This window comes from Hypanus sabinus, chromosome 7 (assembly GCF_030144855.1).
Source record: "Hypanus sabinus isolate sHypSab1 chromosome 7, sHypSab1.hap1, whole genome shotgun sequence".
NCBI classification, from domain to species: Eukaryota; Metazoa; Chordata; class Chondrichthyes; order Myliobatiformes; family Dasyatidae; genus Hypanus; species Hypanus sabinus.
This window is the reverse complement of record NC_082712.1, coordinates 58,055,448-58,073,761: the sequence shown is the minus strand read 5'-3', so window position 1 is coordinate 58,073,761 and position 18,314 is coordinate 58,055,448. Positions and strand designations below refer to the sequence as shown.

The following is an 18,314-nucleotide window of genomic DNA, read 5'->3' as shown; positions in this document are numbered from 1 at the left end:
GTGTGTTAAGCAAATAAAAATGCAAAATAGAAATAAAATCACTTTATTCAACAGATTAACCGGCTGGCACCATAGAAGTGGTAAGTGCTTACATCTCAAGCATCTATATGATTATCAGTCTTGTTCAGATGATGAGTTCTGTTAAAAGGTCATTAACTTGAATATGAACACTGACTTAATATCATCCATCTGCCCTGCTGACGATGTCCGGAACATTCTAATGTGCAATCTTGAATCTTTTTGAGCTTACATGCTTGACTACAACATTCAGCTAACAACTAGAAAACAGAGAAGTTTCCTAAAGGAAGCTGAAAGAACTAAAATAAAAACCCAAAACTGAAATAACTTGGTATTAATTAACAAAACAGACCAATTTTCAAGTTCGTGAATGAGCACTGTTAATGGTAAGAGTTTCAGCAATCTTTTTTTTAATTAGTTTTTTTATACATTTTACAGATTTAAAAAACCCCAAATCACAATGAGGAACAATAATACAGTGCAAAATTAAGCATACAATGACAACATGGTATAGAGAAAGAGAATTTAAAAAAAAGCACCTAAATTGAAGACAAGTAAACTTAGTATCCTCCCCAAGCCCCACAACACAAAAAAAAACTCCAGACCAACCACAACACAATATAGAGAATATAAATCAGGACAATCAAACTCCCAGACTGTGAATACACGTAGCAACAGAGGATAGTAATGTCTACTACCAGAAAAAAAAAGGAGCTGAAAGCAAGGGAAAAAAAAACCCTAGTCAAGAGGAAGGTTATGAAAGTACTCGATAAAAGGTCCCCAGACCTTATGGAACTTTAGATCCGAATTAAGAACTGAATAGTGAATTTTTTCGAGGTCCAAGCAGGCCATAATGTCGTTAAGCCATTGAGCATGAGTGGGCGGGGCAACATCTCTCCATCTGAGGAGGATTAAACGTCTAGCCAGGAGAGAGGCAAAGGATAATATTCGGCATTTGGTCGGACTCAGACGTAAATCTGTCTCGCCCCAGAAACCGAACAAAGCAACTAAGGGGTTTGGTTCTAGGTGCTGATTCAGAATATATGATAACGTAGTGAAGACATCTTTCCAAAATTTCTCCAAGCTAGGACAGAACCAGTACATATGAATGAGAGAGGCCTCGCCCCTCTTGCATTTATCACAGAGCGGACTAATGTCAGGGTAGAATCGAGATAATTTAGATTTAGACAGATGGGCTCTATGAACAATCTTAATCTGTAAAAGGCAATGGCGAGCACAAAGAGAGGTTGAGTTAACCGATTTGAGAATCGAGTCCCAGCTCTCATCAGATAAGGAGGTATTTAAATCATGCTCCCATGCCATTTTAATTTTTTCCACAGGGGCCCGTCGTAAGGCTGCTAATTTATCTTGGATAATTGATAAAGTTTCAGCAATCTTACCCATGGTTCAATATAAAGTCAGAAGCACCAAAGACTTCTATTTCTATAGCTTATTTTCCAAATTCAGGACCCCTGTGTTGTAAATGACTCAGTTTGGCTTTTCACCTCAAAATCAGAAGGCAATGGAAAACCTTAAATTTCTAGTTTAAAATGGCGCTACTAAAGACGTGTGACAGCCTACTGGTAGTTCAAAAGCAAAGAATTTGAATAAAACCATTACCAGTAACACTTCTAAAAATAAATAAATTGCAGAGCGATTTGTTGTGGCAAGGCCCGGGTCCCAATGCGAGGTACAGCCAGCTGTTTGGGCAATCTAAATGAGGCCCATATAGACTGGAAAGGCAGGGTGTTGAGAGTCAGGCAAGGTTGGATTGCTTTGGTCGCCGAGCCGATTTGGGGAGTTGTGAACCGCTCCTTCAGCAGCGAAATCTAGGCCCAGGGTGATTCACAGCCTGAAGGGCCAGGCCCTAGTGCGAGGTTCGGACAATTGAAACACCAGTGCAGATAGTCTGGGGCTTCTGTCTCTGTGATGCCAAGGCTGTGAGACTGCCCTCGGCTGCTGTGCTTAGTGTCTGTGAATTTTGTGATGATTTGCCCCACTAATATGATGAACTGAATACTGAGGCTTTGGGTCTATGGCGGGCTGCTCCGGGCATTTGGATCTAAGGAATTAATTTGGTTTGGAATGCATTTGTTGTTGCTTGCTTCTATTGCTTGCATGATTTGTTTTGTGCTTTTTTCTCTTTCTCTGTGGGCACTGGGTGCTGGGGTTGGTCTTCTTTTTCCTAACTGGGTTCTATCAGGTTCCTTGTTTTGCGACTGCCTGTAAGCATACAAGTCTCAACGCTGTATAGTTATACATTCTTTGATAATAAGTACACTTTGAAACTTCAAACCTGAGATACTGTCTCATTCACTACACAGCAGTCTCAAGCCCACTGTGCGAGTGAAGGTACAATAGAAACAGATGTTAAAATGAGATCCGCTTTGCCCTCTCATCAGCCTGCTGGAAAGCACAGGAGATATTCCTGGTGGACTGGCATTACAATGATCCTTCATTCGATATAGAGGGAAGGGTTTGTGTTGTTATTCCTTGCTTTTTTCCCCCCACCTTGTCCATCCCTGGCCCACTTTGGTATCAGCTGTTTTTCCACTATGCAGCATGTTATCCCAGTGGTCAAATGCCCCTTCTCCCTGTGTGGCACTGCACATCATGAGAGGTTACACCCTTGGAATGGGACATTAAATGAAGACCCCATCTGTCCTGTCAAGGAGCACTGGAGAATTACCACAAACACCGTCTCTGCAGAATCCACCAAATCCATTGACAGGGTAAGCGAACAATGTCTTCAATGTTGTCTCTCAGATCAATACCCCTAGCACTGGGTCCCTAATTAAATTCAATAAGTTGCACTGGGCACGTCACATTGCTTGTATACCTGACACTAGACTCCCAAAGCAAATGCTCCATTCTCATTTTAGGGAATCCGTCAGATGAGGACAAAGGAAACGGTTTGAGTATAACTTTCGCACCATCAGTGGCACAGTAGATAATATCCAGGCCTTCTTAAAATGGAAAAGGAGGATTCAGGCCAGTTTTGAGAAACTTGTCCATTCCTGGTGAGTACAGAAACCCAGCATAAGCTGCAGTACCACCATTTCACCTTCCAAATTATCCACCCATTTATCCCATCTGGTACTCACTACCTCACCTTTGGAAGAACCTGTAGATCCGGCATTGGTTCCATCAACTACCTCAAAAGATGCAGAAATCAATTGAAAACAAGCCATTGCATAAAGAGGAGGAAAAAAATTCCGTAACACCATCCCAATAGGAAATCCATCCTTATGTTTTGGTCAATACTTACCTTTCAATCAACATTACTATAACAAATTATCTGCTCATCTTCACATTGTTGTTTGCAGGAGCTAACTTGTACATAATTGGGTGCTCTTATAACATTATAGCTATTATTACATTTTGAAAGGATGTATGAAGTGTTTGTACCTGCTTTGGGATGTGAAAGATGATAGAGGAATGAACATACAACTTTCTTTTATTGCCAAAAAAAAGCTTTAAAGTGCATCCAACTTGCTAAGCTAGACAAGAAGGCATACAACTTTAACACAGTAAGCTCCAACCAAATACAGTCAATGGAGAAATGTCGGTCAAGGAACCAAGAAGAAAGCCCCTGCTCACTTAAAAATAACACCACATGGTCATTTAAATCCACATGAAAGGGCAGTAATTTTAATACTTAATCCAAACATCAGCATATCTGACAATCCAGTATTCTACCAAAGTGACAGACCAAATTTTTGCACCCATTGTTGGATTGGAAGTTGAACCCTTTACTTTTCACCTAGACGGGAGGGAGTATTATCCTTTGAGCCACAGCCAAATTTGTCTATGTAAACATCAATGAAAGTTTGTTGACACAGCATTCCTTGCAGTAGACTGGGCAGCAGCAAAGTAACCACAAGACACTTAGACACTGTATGTAACCTGCATGTCATTCGAAACTGCAGTGCCTATACAGTCAATCCCAAATATCACACTAGAAGGGGAAATGAGGTTGTCTTTAAACAGCCCAATCTTCATTTGTCATTTTTGTTCAAAAGTTCAACTTTGGAGGAGTCATCTGGAATTAATTTCAACTCAACTGTTTGCCCAACATCTACTCATTGAAAAGAAACAAAATGTTTGCCAAGTGCTACATAGGCAACAAATAATAAAGCAAAATGCAGTCATCACTAGGAATCCGGAAAATAACCCACTGCTGACTCAGTGAGTGGCAGCTGGAGACCTCCTGATCTTTTTGCTGAGCCACCATAAATCACAAACAAGCTTTCTATACTCCCCTGAGTCTATGTTGTGACTTGACGTTCTCAATCTCTCTGGGGCCTTGTCACATTGCCACCACCCCCCACCTCCGTGACTCGAGCATTATTGTACTCAAGAAATCCTGCAAGTTAAAAAGATTGAAGGCTATAGAGACAGGGGTAAGACGAAGAGTCATTAATTGTTCCAATAGTCACATCCATAATTTTAGCTCCTTGGGCCTTCCCTCTGGAACTCTGGAATTCCCTCATTAAAGTTTAACTTGCCTGCTCAACAAAGCTCTTGGTCATCTTCTCTGACATCTTTCTGTGTGACTCAGATTCAGATTGTTTGATAATATTCTTGTTTCTTAAAGCTATTTTATATATACAAGTTGTTAGTGCAGCAGTGTAACCGAGCCCCCAAATGACCTGACAAATTACTGACCTATTTCAGAACAAGCTGTAACTGGTTAAACCCACATTAAAGTGACAGCAGGGAGCATTTACACTAAAACCTACACTGCAGGCTACAATCTCTTGGATGTAAAAAACCCAGAATATACACTAGAGGCATGTACCATGGAAGAGTCAATGGGATGCACAGAGAGCTGCGTTAAGAGTCCCTCGGTTAATCAGGACTAAAAGGATTAGGCATGCACCCTCTATGGGAAAATTATCCTGCACTTGCAGAGCTGAGAATGTTAAGTGCATGCTCTATGGCTTAGTGAGTGGCCCTACAGCATTAGTGCAGATATGTCAGTGTGGGAGTAAACATTGACTGTAATATGTCGAGGAGATTATTGCTTTTCAGCAAGAGTGAACACTTAAGATCCTGTTTATTACATTTTCTGTGTAATTTTACCTCTGTTTTCAGCTGCAATTTGATGGCCCAGATCTTATGGCAGTCAGGCATTTCATGTATTCTCTGTTGGTAGGATTATATTCCCCAGTTTTCGACTCAAAATGTGTTTGCCTTGCAACCTTCTGTGAGCGTGAGCTGCTAATGGCCTGCTGTGGGCACTAGGATGTCAGGACATTAAGGGACAACAATCTTCAACCAATGATAACATAAGGATTAACAATAAAAGCACGGAAGCACAAAAGCAAACTAGGTCAGATCAGATACCTGGAGAAAAGTGAAATGAGGGAAAGTGAAAACATGAAGATAGATATTTGCAGAATTTTCTGGCAATTTTGTACCTTCAGGATTCAGGTTCCACAGTCTCAATCACTCCAGCAGGAGTGGTTGATTGGTATTGCAGGATAATAAGCATTAATTTCACTTCCCATTCCCATATGATGGTCCATGGCCTTGTCTACACTGCCGATGACACCCCTCTCAGGTTGGAGGAGCAACACGTCTTATTCTGTCTGGGTAGTGTCTAGCCTGACTGACTGCACAAATATTGCTTTCTCTAAACTCTGGTAATTTCTCCTCCCTCCCGCTTCTCTCCTTTTCCATTCACCATTCTGGCTCCCTCTTGTCCCTTTTCTTCTCCTCACCTGCCTATCACCTACTTCTGGTGTCCCTCCTCCTCCCGTTTCTCCCACTCCTATCAGATTCCTTCTTCTATAACCAGTGCTGAGAAAGGGTCGCGGTGTGAAATGTCAACTGTCCACTTCCATAGATGCTGCCTGACCTGCTGGGTTCCTCCAGCACTTTGTGTTTCTTTAGCCCTTTGCTTTTTCCAGCTATCACCACCATGCCTGTCACTTCATCCCTCCTCCCCCGCCTATCTGCATTCCCCTTCACCTGGTCTCGCCTACCAGCTTGTACTCCTTCCCCATCTCCCACCTTCTGTCTTGGGCTTCTTCCCCCTTTCTTTCCACTCTAATGAAATATCTCAGCCTAAAATGTCAACTGTTTATTCCTCTCCATAGATGCTGCCTGACCTGCTGAATTATTCCAGCATTTTGTGTGTATTACTCCTTTATTAAAGAGTCCTAATGCTGTCAGCAACCAGCCATGATAATCTGTGGGGAATTTAACTAATGAGTCATTGGTTACATAGCACAAAGGTTTTGTGTTGCTGCAAAACGGTGTGGCAATTTGTAACTCAAGACACCTCCTTCCATTGGTGCAAGTGGTCAGAATGTTCACTGAGCCATCGATAATGGCTAGTTCAAATGTCAATGGGCCATTGTCTTATGTTCCATCTAAATGTAATCATAGTTAAAGAAAATTACAAAAGATACTTTTTACACTAGTTCATTTACAAAATCAAGCTTGTAAATCTCTTCATAAGCACAAGAGATTCTGCAGATGCTGGAAATTCAGAGCAACACGCATAAAATGCTGGAGAAACTGAGCAGGACAGGCAGCATCTATGGAGAGGAATAAACATTTCATATTTCAGGCCAGGACCCTTCATCAGGACTGGGGAGGGTAGGGGGGAGGAAGAACCGTTTCTTCTCCAGTCCTGATGAAGGGTTCAGCCTGACCCATTGATTGCTTATTTGCTTATTCCTTTCCATAGATACTGTCTGATGTGCTGTTCCTCCAGCAATGTGTGTGTGTGTGTGTGTGTGTGTGTGTGTGTGTGTGTGTGTGTGTGTGTGTGTGTGTGTGTGTGTGTATTGTAACTCATTTCTACAGTAACTCTCTTCTTTGTGTCTCTGAGCCTGGCTTTTAGCAGCATTATTTTCATTTCTCTCTCTTCATTCATCTTCCTCTATCTATAATCTCCTCCAGAGAGATCTGCTGAGAATAACAGCTCTGTACTGCCCTTCCCCAGCCAGCACCAGACATCTAACTCAGACCTTCTTGCAGAATTTCTCCATGCTCACTAACCCCCTGCCCCCACCTTCCCTCACTGCAACTTTAAAGTTTGATTCCTAACACTTAGTTTTGATGAAAGGTCATTGACCCAAAACTTTAACGCTGCTACCCTCTTCGCAGATGCAGCCTGACATGCTGAGTGTTTCCAGTACTATTTCTATTTCAGATGTTCAGCACCTACATATTTTTAACATAAGGACACAAGAAAAAAAAGGAATGCAAGTAGGACATTCAGCCCCTCTAGCCTGCTTCACCCTTCAATGTGATTATACGTTGCTTTCCCTTCTGTGCCAGTTCCCCATTAGCCTCAATTCCTCAACTGTTCATCTCTACCTTAAATATATATAAACACTTGGTCTCCAGTAACCTTGAGACAGGGGTTTCAAGGGATTCACCATTCCCTGTTTGATTATTACAGAAGGGCATGAAATGAAACCCATTTAATTTAATTTAAATACTGAATCCACTGTGAAACTAACCAGTTGTTCTGTATGTTTACTGGCATGTAAACTGCTTGAAAACATTCCCACACAAACACTGTCTCCCTTATGGCAAAATATCCTAAATGCTTCAAAAAAAGTCCTCCAAGTGTTATGATGTGACCAGAAGTTTGCTTAATGGTGTAGATTTCAAAAAGTGCCTGGGAAATGGGGTTGTTTATAGCTGCCCATAAAAAAGAGACAGAAACTGAGAAGGGGCAAGAGAACAGACTTAATTAGAACAAAGAGGTTATTACAACAATGGTGAGAAACGGTACAGTGGATGTCAACACAATTTAAAAACAATAAAGCTTGAAAATACAGTAATGAGAAATACCATTACCTCTCCCCTGTGTAGCCAGCTCCACAATGACACTGACCCGTGGCTGAGTCGCATTGTCCTCCATTATGACACTGGCATTCCTGTGAGCAGTTTATTCCATGTCTTCCCTCTGGGCATGGCTGGCCACAAACAGTTCCCTGTAAAAGTATATAATTTAAACATTAGTTTTTGGAAACAAACATTCAGCCTGAATGATACTTTCAATCATAACTGGCATAAAACTACCATGATCTACTAAACTGATTCTTACTCAATATTTCTCTTAGGCATTCTTAAGGGAGACATTGAGCCTTACGAGTCTACACTAAGAAAACAAATGCGTAAGAAATAGGAATGGGAGCCAGGCTGAGATGCACCAATGTTCATTGAGATCATTTGCCAGTTCTCAAGCCCATCTCCTACGCAATCCCAGAAGTCTTTGATCATCTGATTGTTTCTAAAACTATTATCTTAGCAATTTCCCCTTGCCTCAATCCACATTGGATACTCAGAGACACAAGAGACTGCAGAAGCTGTACTATAGAGTAAAAGTAAAACAAACTGCTGGATGAACTTAGCAGGTCAAGCAGCTTCAATGGAGGTGGAGGAATGGTCGACATTTCAGTTCATGACCTGAATCAGCTGATCCCTGTTCTGGAAGCAATGCCCTTTAACTTAGAGTCTCCAACAATGAGAAGCAGCCTCCTGGTATCTAACCTTTCAAGCCTTCTCAGAATTTTAATGAGATGAATTCCTTTCTTCTACCTTCCAAAGAATATGGTCAAAATTAATGGATAAATATACTCTAAATTTTCAAAAAGCCTCTGATAACATTCATTTGCAAGGCACCTTATCTTAACTCGGGGCTCAAAATGGGGGTGGCATATAACAAATAGGATAAAGAACAGAAAGAGAGAAGTTGTCAGATTGTTATTCGACTGTGCCAAAAAGATCAACATTGGGCCCTCCACGTTAAGGATCAACTGAATGAAAAAAAAACATGCATTTTGTACAGATACACTGGTAGTGCAAATTCAGTTTGGAAACCCAGCTGTGAGAAGGATGCAAAGAGCCAATGAAGGGAGGTAGACAGGTTAGGTGAGAGGTTTAGAGGGTCACAGTTGGTGAATGGTGTGGGAAGCTGGGAGGTTAATCAGTCTGATAGGAAATTTGGTGAGATATTTAGGTGAATGGCAGTGTAGCATTTAGTGTGATGCTATTACAGTGCCAGCAAGCCAGGTTCAACTCCAATGCTGTCTGCAAGGCATTTGTACGCATTCCCTGCGACCACAATGGGTTTGCTCAGGGTGCCCTGGTTCCCTCCCACGTTGGGTTAGTGGTTAATTGGGTGTTATTGGATGGCATGATCTCATTGAGCTGGTAGGGCTTGTAAGATCCAGCAAACAGCCATGAAACTCAGGAATGTAATATGTAGAGGATACAAAAGACAACGAGGAATGTACTTTTTGTGCTGCCCTTCATTAGCATGAGGAGGGCTCGTTGATGCCATCCCTGGAACATCATGTACAGATTTGTAGAAGGAAAGATATATTTCCACTGACGGCAGCACATATTTTTAGGGATTCCTAGGATGAAGGGTTTGTTCTATGATCAAGGCTGGGTCTATGCTCACTGGCATTTAGATAAATAAGATGATAAGAAATGCATAACATTCTGGGGGATCAACAGGGCAGATGCTTCAGGATGGAGAACCTTCAGTTCAGGGGCATGGCCTCAGTTCAGGTATCTTCCATTTATTACTTGAAGAGTAACATTATCCATACAGAGGGAAAGCAAATGCCAAATGCAAGCAAATGAGATGAACTCAGATAGATATTTTGGTCAGCATAGATGAATTGGGTTAAAGGATCTGTTTCCATGTAGTATGATTGAAAGATGTGAGAAAAAATCCCTTTACTACAAGGGTTACAGTACTTTGGAATTATCTCCAAGGACTGTGGGTGTTCAGTTGTTGAGCGTCATGTTGAAATTCGAGTTTAATTACCTTTCAGCCGTACATGAATACAGCCAAGGTGCAAAACACATTACCAATAGCACACAGTACATAGCACAGAGCACAATTAGCACATATGGTTACAATTTCTGCAAACATACAGTCACAAAGAAACAAAAGCAATATAGCCCAAGTCCCTGAGTGGCATGACTGTAGATTGATGGTGAGTTGCCTAGGTTTAGTTTGGTCTTCTATCAAGCGAACACTAGAGGGCAGCACCAATGGAAGGGGGCAGCCCCAAACCCAGTATGGATTCCAGCGCGCCCAAACGAGACCCCCTACTCTCTTCCACGCCACCATAGCATCTCTTACCCTGGCAACTGCAGCAGATGACCTAGTCCTCATCACAACCAAGGCAATGTAGCTCCCCAGCTGTCGTTCTCACCAATAAACCGGTCAACTGGACTTTCACTATTCTACATTACCAATGTCCAACAAGGTCTTGCAATCAGAATAAAAATGTCCAAGACAACCACTCACACCTTTTTTTGGAACATGCATCATCCAACAGCACACAACAAGTCCAGATAACAACACAACAACAGTATGCAATAATTCCAGCTCCATCGCTATCGAACAATTCGCTGATGGGATAATCCTGCAGTACTTTTTGTTCTTAGTATCCAGCAGAGACTTGCGATCAGAAAAAAAGCTGTACAAGATGAACCAATACACTTTCGATTAAACCCGGGTTGGCTACTGGGTCCTAGCGCATGCCACGTACCAGATCGATGGCTGTTTGGCCACTAAGGGAACAAAGGGAAGTGGGAACACAGTAAAGTGGAGATGATGAATACATTTGACCATGATTTCACTGCATGGCTGACCAAGTCCAAGAGGACCCAGGGCCTCCTGCTGCTCCTGCTTGTGTTTTAAGTTTCAATATTCCCAGAATTCAAGTATGAGAACATTGTTTGAGATGGTGCCAATAAGTTTAAGCAGAATAGGCAATTTAAACACATTCATTTCATTTAAACACATTCTCTTCCTATCATAATGTTTAGTAGAAGGGCCCCAACACAGAACTGGAGGAAAGTGCACAATTTGCCAGGGGAAATCATGTGAAACAGATTGAAGATTAAACCATAAATTATCTTTAACACAAAACTGGGGAATCCATATTGGTAAAATGACTGCATGTTAAAAAAATATTGGTCGAGCACAGCACAAGAAAGGACAGTCTGCAGAACATAGGGATAAGAAAGGAGTCTCATTAGCTGAGGTTTTTCTTTAACTACTACAGTCTTTGTGATTTGATTTATCTAAAATTCTTAAACTTATTTAATCTACAGCATACATTGCTACAGCCGTATGTGACAAATGATATACAGCAACTTTGCATTTTGTTCAATTGTTAAGTCATATAGTCGAACAAGGACAATGATTTCTAAACCAATACATTACTAAATTTACTCAAACAACCAAAAATAGGTTTCACATTTTGCCTAGTTCTGAGAAAATAGTTAACTGAATAGAGAAAGCAATAAAAGCAGACAAGGGGTTAATAAATTTGGACTGAATGTTGATAATGATTTCCTATTGCCCTCGCAGTGTTGTGTAACACCTTGGTCTCCCTTTTATACTATAGACAGAGAGGTCTTGTAGGCAGATTTGCAGAGAGGATACCTGAACAAAGAGGATATTTATGTCAGGAAATGCTGACGTGATGTCATCCCTGGACACTGAGGGGCTGTGTCCTTTGGAAATGTGTAGTGTTTATACAGTTGGAAGAGGACATATTGGTCAATGAATGTAGAGAAAGATGCATGCATTCCTGTATACTGTATATTATGTATAAAGTATATTTTTTTAAATAAGGAAAACAAAGTACTGCTGGCAATACAGAGCTACCATTGGGCAGGAGGTACAGAAGTCTGAAGACCCACAGCAGCAGGTCCAAGAACAGCTACCATAATTCCCTTTAGCATTTGACTCATGAAGCAATTTGCAAAACCCTCATCTCTACCTCACTATAACAACACTATGACCATTTTGTACTGTAATGGACTTTATTTTCTTTTTGTTCTAATTATGTTCGTTCTTGAATAATTTAAATAATTTTGAATAATACATGTTTTCTTGTTCAATTTGTGTTTGTAATGCTATGTGCTTGTGATACTACTGCAAGCAAATTTTGTACTGCACCTGTTCATACATGTAAATCAGTAAATTAGTTTTCTATCATCACACATAGCAACACACAGTGAAGCACTTTGCTTTCCCTGCCGTCCATATGGAGCGTTTTAGTGTATGGAGCTAGTACAAGGGAAAAGCAATGTTCTTGATCATATGACAATAAACTTGACCAACTTGAAAATCATAGCTTCCATTAAATGTCCCAAACATAAGAAGCTTGGTGCACAACCTGGGCATACCACTAAAGGTAATGATAAAGAGAGAGGGAGCAGTCCTGGGAGTGCTCAATGTGGACTGCAGGCCTCAATGTTTCATGGCATCAGATCAAACACGGCCAAGGAAATCTACTACTGATACAGCATACAATGCTCCCTCCGCCAAGGAACAAATGCACTCTTACATTACATATTATTCAGATGAAACATTGAAAGTAGCGAACGGCATTGAGTGAGGGACTTTGATGTCTATCTCCTAGAAAGGATCAGCTGCACCACCGCTGACCAAGTTGGTTGGGTTCAATAGTGCGTAGCTGTCAAAGATGGCACTGCTTTCATTTGTGAGTGAGGCAACTCGAGGGATGTAACGAACAACACGGTACTGTTCCATCTGTGGCAGATGTATTTGTCTGTGACAGCCATAGTAGGGTTGGCATTCCACAGCTCTTTCACAGACAAGGTCCCATCTTAACAATAAGAACACACTCTCATATTGTGTGGTACTTTGCAGGAGATATCCCCTGGAGAATGAGGATCATTTGCTTTCACACCAGTCCTGTTGGATCTGGAAAGGTTAATGGGGGAGATGCAGGAAGGGCAGAGAGTATGCACAGGCAGGAGGTTCTGAAACTCATCCCAAACACCCCATCTCCACTTTGGATACTCATGGCCAGAAGTTCCAGGAATCTGAAGGATCATTCTAATTTTTAAAAGGGTTCTTTAAATCTTTTCCTCTATCCATCCTGTAATTTCATGACATGAAGGAGATCAGAACAGGAAGGCAAATGTTGGCTCATGGGACAAAACAGCTCATTGGAACTAAATGAGTGAAATTAGAACCTGAGATGTTAGCCTGAAAGAGTCTGTAATATTGGTTTTCTTATTTTAACAATGGATTTGTAGGATGTTACGGAAATAGAGATGGTTTGTTCTCTCTCTCTCTCTCTCTCCCTCCCTTCCTTCCTGGAGATAACTGCTGTAGATAGTGCAGGTCTCTGAAGAAAAGCGGAGATAATTGCTACCTAAACACAATGGGCTTTGTGTAAAGTTTGAGGTTCTGATCTTCAACTTCCTTTCCCTTAGATGAGCAAATGTTGGGCTCAAGTAAAACTATTCATGTAGGAACATCCTTCCTTCCTCAATTTGGAGCTAGAGGAGCGTTAATGATCAGTAAAGAACCTGAGCATCTCTCCACTATCAGAGCCCAGGAGGTCAGACACTGACCATCCTGAGTGAAACACAATGGGCAGGAGGTGGCCAGCTCAAAGAATAAAGTAGTGAGCGAGCTTCCTCTGGAAGACGAACATCATGTGTGTGGGGTGTGCTTTCCTGTCAAGATTGCATGTAAATAAATGAGATAGAACAAATCCAGAAGAACTGGGCATCCTGTGTGGAGAAAGGTACACCATCATATTCAGTAATGCAGTAACTCAGTTTAACAGCTGTTATAATCCAGTCTGCTTCTATAAGATGTGCAGCAGGGCATGTTGGCAACTGTACCACGCATACCTGAAAGTGAAGTGATGTCGGCTTTCTTACTTCAACTGCAAAGGCTATACAATCAGGCAATATCCTGGCTGCAAAGCTGAGGTTATCAGGGGCACACATCAAGACAGACATAAGATGCCAGAAGCTAATCAAATCAGTGAAAGGTGAATTTTGCTCTGCCCAAAGCTTGGTGTTCCAGCACAGTGAAATGTCTGTAAGGGAATGCTGCCAGGCTGTAGGACCTTATGCTGAGTGATGCCATGAAGCTCGGTGCAGCCAAGGCAAAAGCTCGGTGGAGAAGGAGCATAGTTTCGGGATCTTCCACTACCCTAGATGGAGGGCTGGAATTAGCTGGGGAAGCCACTCAAACATTGAGATAGTGCAGCACCCCAGGAGCCTCTCAAGGGGCAACTGTGCTATGTTTGTTTTTAAAATAAGCTAACACTACTGAATGTAAAGACCACGAATATAAAAGTTTGGCAGTGTTTCTTTTTTGCATAGACATTTTTATTATGAATAAAGTTTAACTTTGAAATGTATTAAAAAAGCAAAATAATGCTGCACTGCAAAACTAGCTCTGACTGAATTGCTCTGAACCATTTACACCACTGATCTTGCAAAAATATATACAGTCTAAGAAAAAGATGATAAAAAAGTCTACTTTCAATCAGAATCAAAATAATAAGAGGTGATGTTGGCTGTGCTGTTCAGTGTCTTTCACTTTCTCACAAATAACGCCACTTACCAGTATCCAGCTCAGGTGCGCTAACTTCATTGCAGTTCATACGTACAGTGGATTCCAGTTAATTGTGAAACATTAGAACCTGTACATTTTGGACCAATTAAGAGGCTGTCCCAATTAGCTGAAGTTTCATTGAAATAGTTAAAGAAGGTATAAAAAAGACAAACTGGGAAACAACTTATGTATTTAAATGAAATACAGAAGAAATTTGAACATTGTGAATACTACTACTAAAAAATTGTATTAGTTCCTAGTAGTTATTGGTAGAGGAATTCAGCCAGTGAATGCAATGAACAGATCAGTGCAGATACTTGATGCATTTTATGGACTGCATTCATACAATTCTATCACAATTGCATCCTCCAGATCTTCATTTTCATTGTAACATTCAAGATGACTGTTGATGCCTTCAAATTCTTCATATTTCCTAACTTGTTGAATAGTGAACTCGATTCATTTTCACACTCAGACATTTCTGGCACCTCCAAGCCTGAAAGCTTGAAACAACCATGAGCAAAACAGTTCAGAATTGTCTTTCTGCCTATTTTTCACCAACTAACAATGACAAAAATCACTGCTTTTTGAACACAAATACACACAATTGATGCTATTTTAAAACTGTTCTCGCTAAGCATGGTGTAGCGTCTAACAGCTGCACAAGTGCACGCAAATGATGCTCATTAGAACTTAGTCGGCAACAGTCTCCAGCCCCAATTAAGTAGCATAGTGTCCCAAATAAGTGAAGGGAATCCCAGCTATTTACTCAGTTAGTTTTTGTTCTTTAAGAGTTGTCCCAAATAAGCGGCTGCCCCGTTAACTGGAATCCACTATGTAAGGTGAGTTGCGAGTGATTGTCATTGAAATGGCAGCACTTGAGTGAATGTGGCATCAAGAGGGATACTCTCTGTTAGCTAGAACTACATCACCCACAAAAGAAGATTAATTATGGGTGGTGGAGGTGAATCATCTTGGGAAAGGAATCTCATAAAGGAATTTTGACTATTAAGAATTTGCAGTTTACGTGAAGATATATAAATATATGAACAGCACAAACAAGTTGCAGGAATAGTGCACAGGAACATCTACGATGAGAATGGATTAGACATTCCCAAGTCCGAGAAGGTAGTTGAGAATGACAGAGCTGAGATTCCATGGGGACTGCCAAAATTCAAACTGTTAAGCAGGTGCTGGCCAACCAAACAGACGTAGTAGTACGGGACAGGGAACAGAAGAAAACAATAATAATACAGAGGAATGCACCACTAGGAACAGCAAGGTTACTGTGTCGAACCCTGGACTTCCCAGGCCTCTGGTGGAGGACCTGAGATTGAAGGAAAAATTCACATACACACTACCCATAATATATGCTTTATATATTCACTATAAGAAGCTTTACTTGGGTAGTTTCAAGGTTACACATTTTTCCAGAGGAATAACAGATTTTTTGTTAGAAATAAAAGGGACTGTTCTGAACATACAAAATGTGAATGGTTACTAGTTCTACAGACAGAATATTATAGATTACCATCCATCCAGGAGGGCAGGCACATTCTCCTGTCACATGGTGACAAACTCCTCCGTTCTGGCAAGGACATCGTTCCTCACACTGAGGTCCATGTTTACCAGGAGGACACAAATCCTCACAGCTAGAAAACAAACAAAAAAAAATCAGAGAAATAAACAGACACCAACAGAAAGGACTTCAATTTCTCTAGTATCTTTTACAACTTCAGTCCATCCCAAGGTGCTCTACAGCCTCCAAAGTGTTTTCTGAGCTGAAGTCATGGCAGTAACGCAGGCAACATGGCAGCCACTTTGTACACAACCAGACCGCACAAAGCAATAATAACTAGATAATCCGTTTTTGAGCTGTTTGCATCGCAGAGTGTGCTTCAGAACACATTTAAGGAATCTTTTCAGTCCATCTGTGACAATGGATGTCAAAAAGAGATGGCATCTCAATAATGCAGCATTTCTTCCATTACGAACATGGAGCAATGTCCTGGATTACACACTCAAACCTCTGATGTGAACACACAACCCTCTGACAAAGCTATCATGCTATTCAGTGAGATATGGCTGAAACCAAAATGGATATAGAGAGGGGTATTGAGAGAACAATGAAAAAGACAGCTTTATATTCTGCTATCAGCTATTCTATTTGAGTCTAAGGTCTCATAAAATCAGGCACATTGAAACAGGTCAGTCTGCTGTGGCAGCTGGTTGAATGAACCGCTAATATTGTTTCAAGTCCTTCCTAGTTGCTTATCAACTGGCAGATAGTTAGATAGATGATAGATGGATTGACAAACAGCTAGAATGACAGATTTAGAAAGACTGACAGGCAGATAAATGGATAGATAAATAATGGATGGTGATAAACAAATTGACAGAGAGGAAGCTAGAAAGATTGACAGAACTCCCTTCTCAACTGTGCAGTGTGAGTGGCATTGGAACACAAAATATAGCACTTCAAGAAGGCAGCTCACCACCACTTACTCATGGATGATAAGGATGGGTAATAATTGCTGGCTCTGCTGATACTATCCACATCCTATGTGTGAATGAGAAAGATAGATAGGTGAAATTCTATAAAGTTAGTAAATCGGTAGGTAAAAAAAAATCAATCATCCTCACCATCAAGGACACCTTCAAAAGACGATGCCTCAAAAAGGTGGCATTCATCTTTAAGAGCCCTCACCACCCAGGACGTACTCTCTTCTCATTAGTACCATTGGTGAGGAGGTACAGGAGCCTGAGGACACACCCTCAATGTTCTAGGAACTGCTTCTTCCACTCCATTATCAGATTTCTGAACAGGTTCATGAACCCATGAACAGACATCATTATTTTTGCTTTCTCTTTGTACTATTAACTTATACACACATGAACACAGTAAACAGACATACATACTGTACACATGCACACACAAAGAAACACATACTTCTTAATGTAATTTATAGTATATTTTATGTGTTACACTGTAGTGATGCTGAAAAACAACAGATTTCACAACATATTGTGATTCTAGGTCATTGTGCCTCTTCAAAATATGAATCCAATGATTTATTTACAATAATTAAAAAATATTTATTTGTTTGTTTCTGAAATGATAATCCTAAATAGGTGAATCACATTCCTCTCAGTTAATTAAAATTTATTTTGTATTTTTTCCTTTGTCATGATTATAATTGAGTAGATTGTGGAACAGATCATAGGAAAGGAAACTGTTCTAGTTATGCTGCCCACAGTTCTCCCAATGGGACTGTGTATCTGGGATAATATGTAGCATTCTGTGCAATTCCTGCTTGGTGTATACCTACAGCATGTAGCCAAGAAAGTCACATTGACATTCAGAAAATATCAAATACTTCATGTGTTAGGTCACGCGCCCCAGATTACATGAAAAACTGCATTACTGTTAAAAAGGTAGCTAGCCTAGAGGCTTGACAATATGTTGTCCATTTAAAGTGCACTTAAATATCACACACATTTCACAGAACACTGAACAAAGTAAAAATTGTTGCCCTGCCACAGAGAAAGAAACAAATACAGAACCTGGTTGAAGAGATCATTTTTAATGGGTATTTTACAGGAGGAGACATAAGTGTTTAGGGTGGAATTTTACATCTCACCCACCAAAGCTGTTAACATTATTCTGTTCCTCTTTCCCAAAAAAAAAGGTGAAACTTAGGAAGCATCTATTGCAGACATCCCACCCTGCAAAAACTCATTTCAGGGAGGTAGCACCACCACCACTGCCCCCCGCAACCCCATATCCACCCCCACTCCCCCCCCATGGACCTCCAACAGTGTAACTATTCAGGACATTTGATTATGAAGGAACACAATTTATTTGATCACATATTGGAACTATTTACAAATATATATATATATA

At 40.7% G+C, this 18,314-nt stretch overlaps 1 protein-coding gene across 1 annotated transcript in view; it reads right to left on the bottom strand.

The window, feature by feature from the left end:
• megf10 (multiple EGF-like-domains 10) overlaps positions 1-18,314 on the bottom strand; it is a 176,877-nt gene that overhangs the window by 72,578 nt on the left and 85,985 nt on the right. Inside the window, exons 7-8 of the mRNA XM_059973847.1 lie at positions 15,942-16,062; positions 7,843-7,979 (exon numbers count right to left, since the gene is read on the bottom strand). Of these exons, the coding sequence (XP_059829830.1) occupies positions 7,843-7,979; positions 15,942-16,062 (258 nt within the window). The remainder of the gene's footprint in view (positions 1-7,842; positions 7,980-15,941; positions 16,063-18,314) is intronic.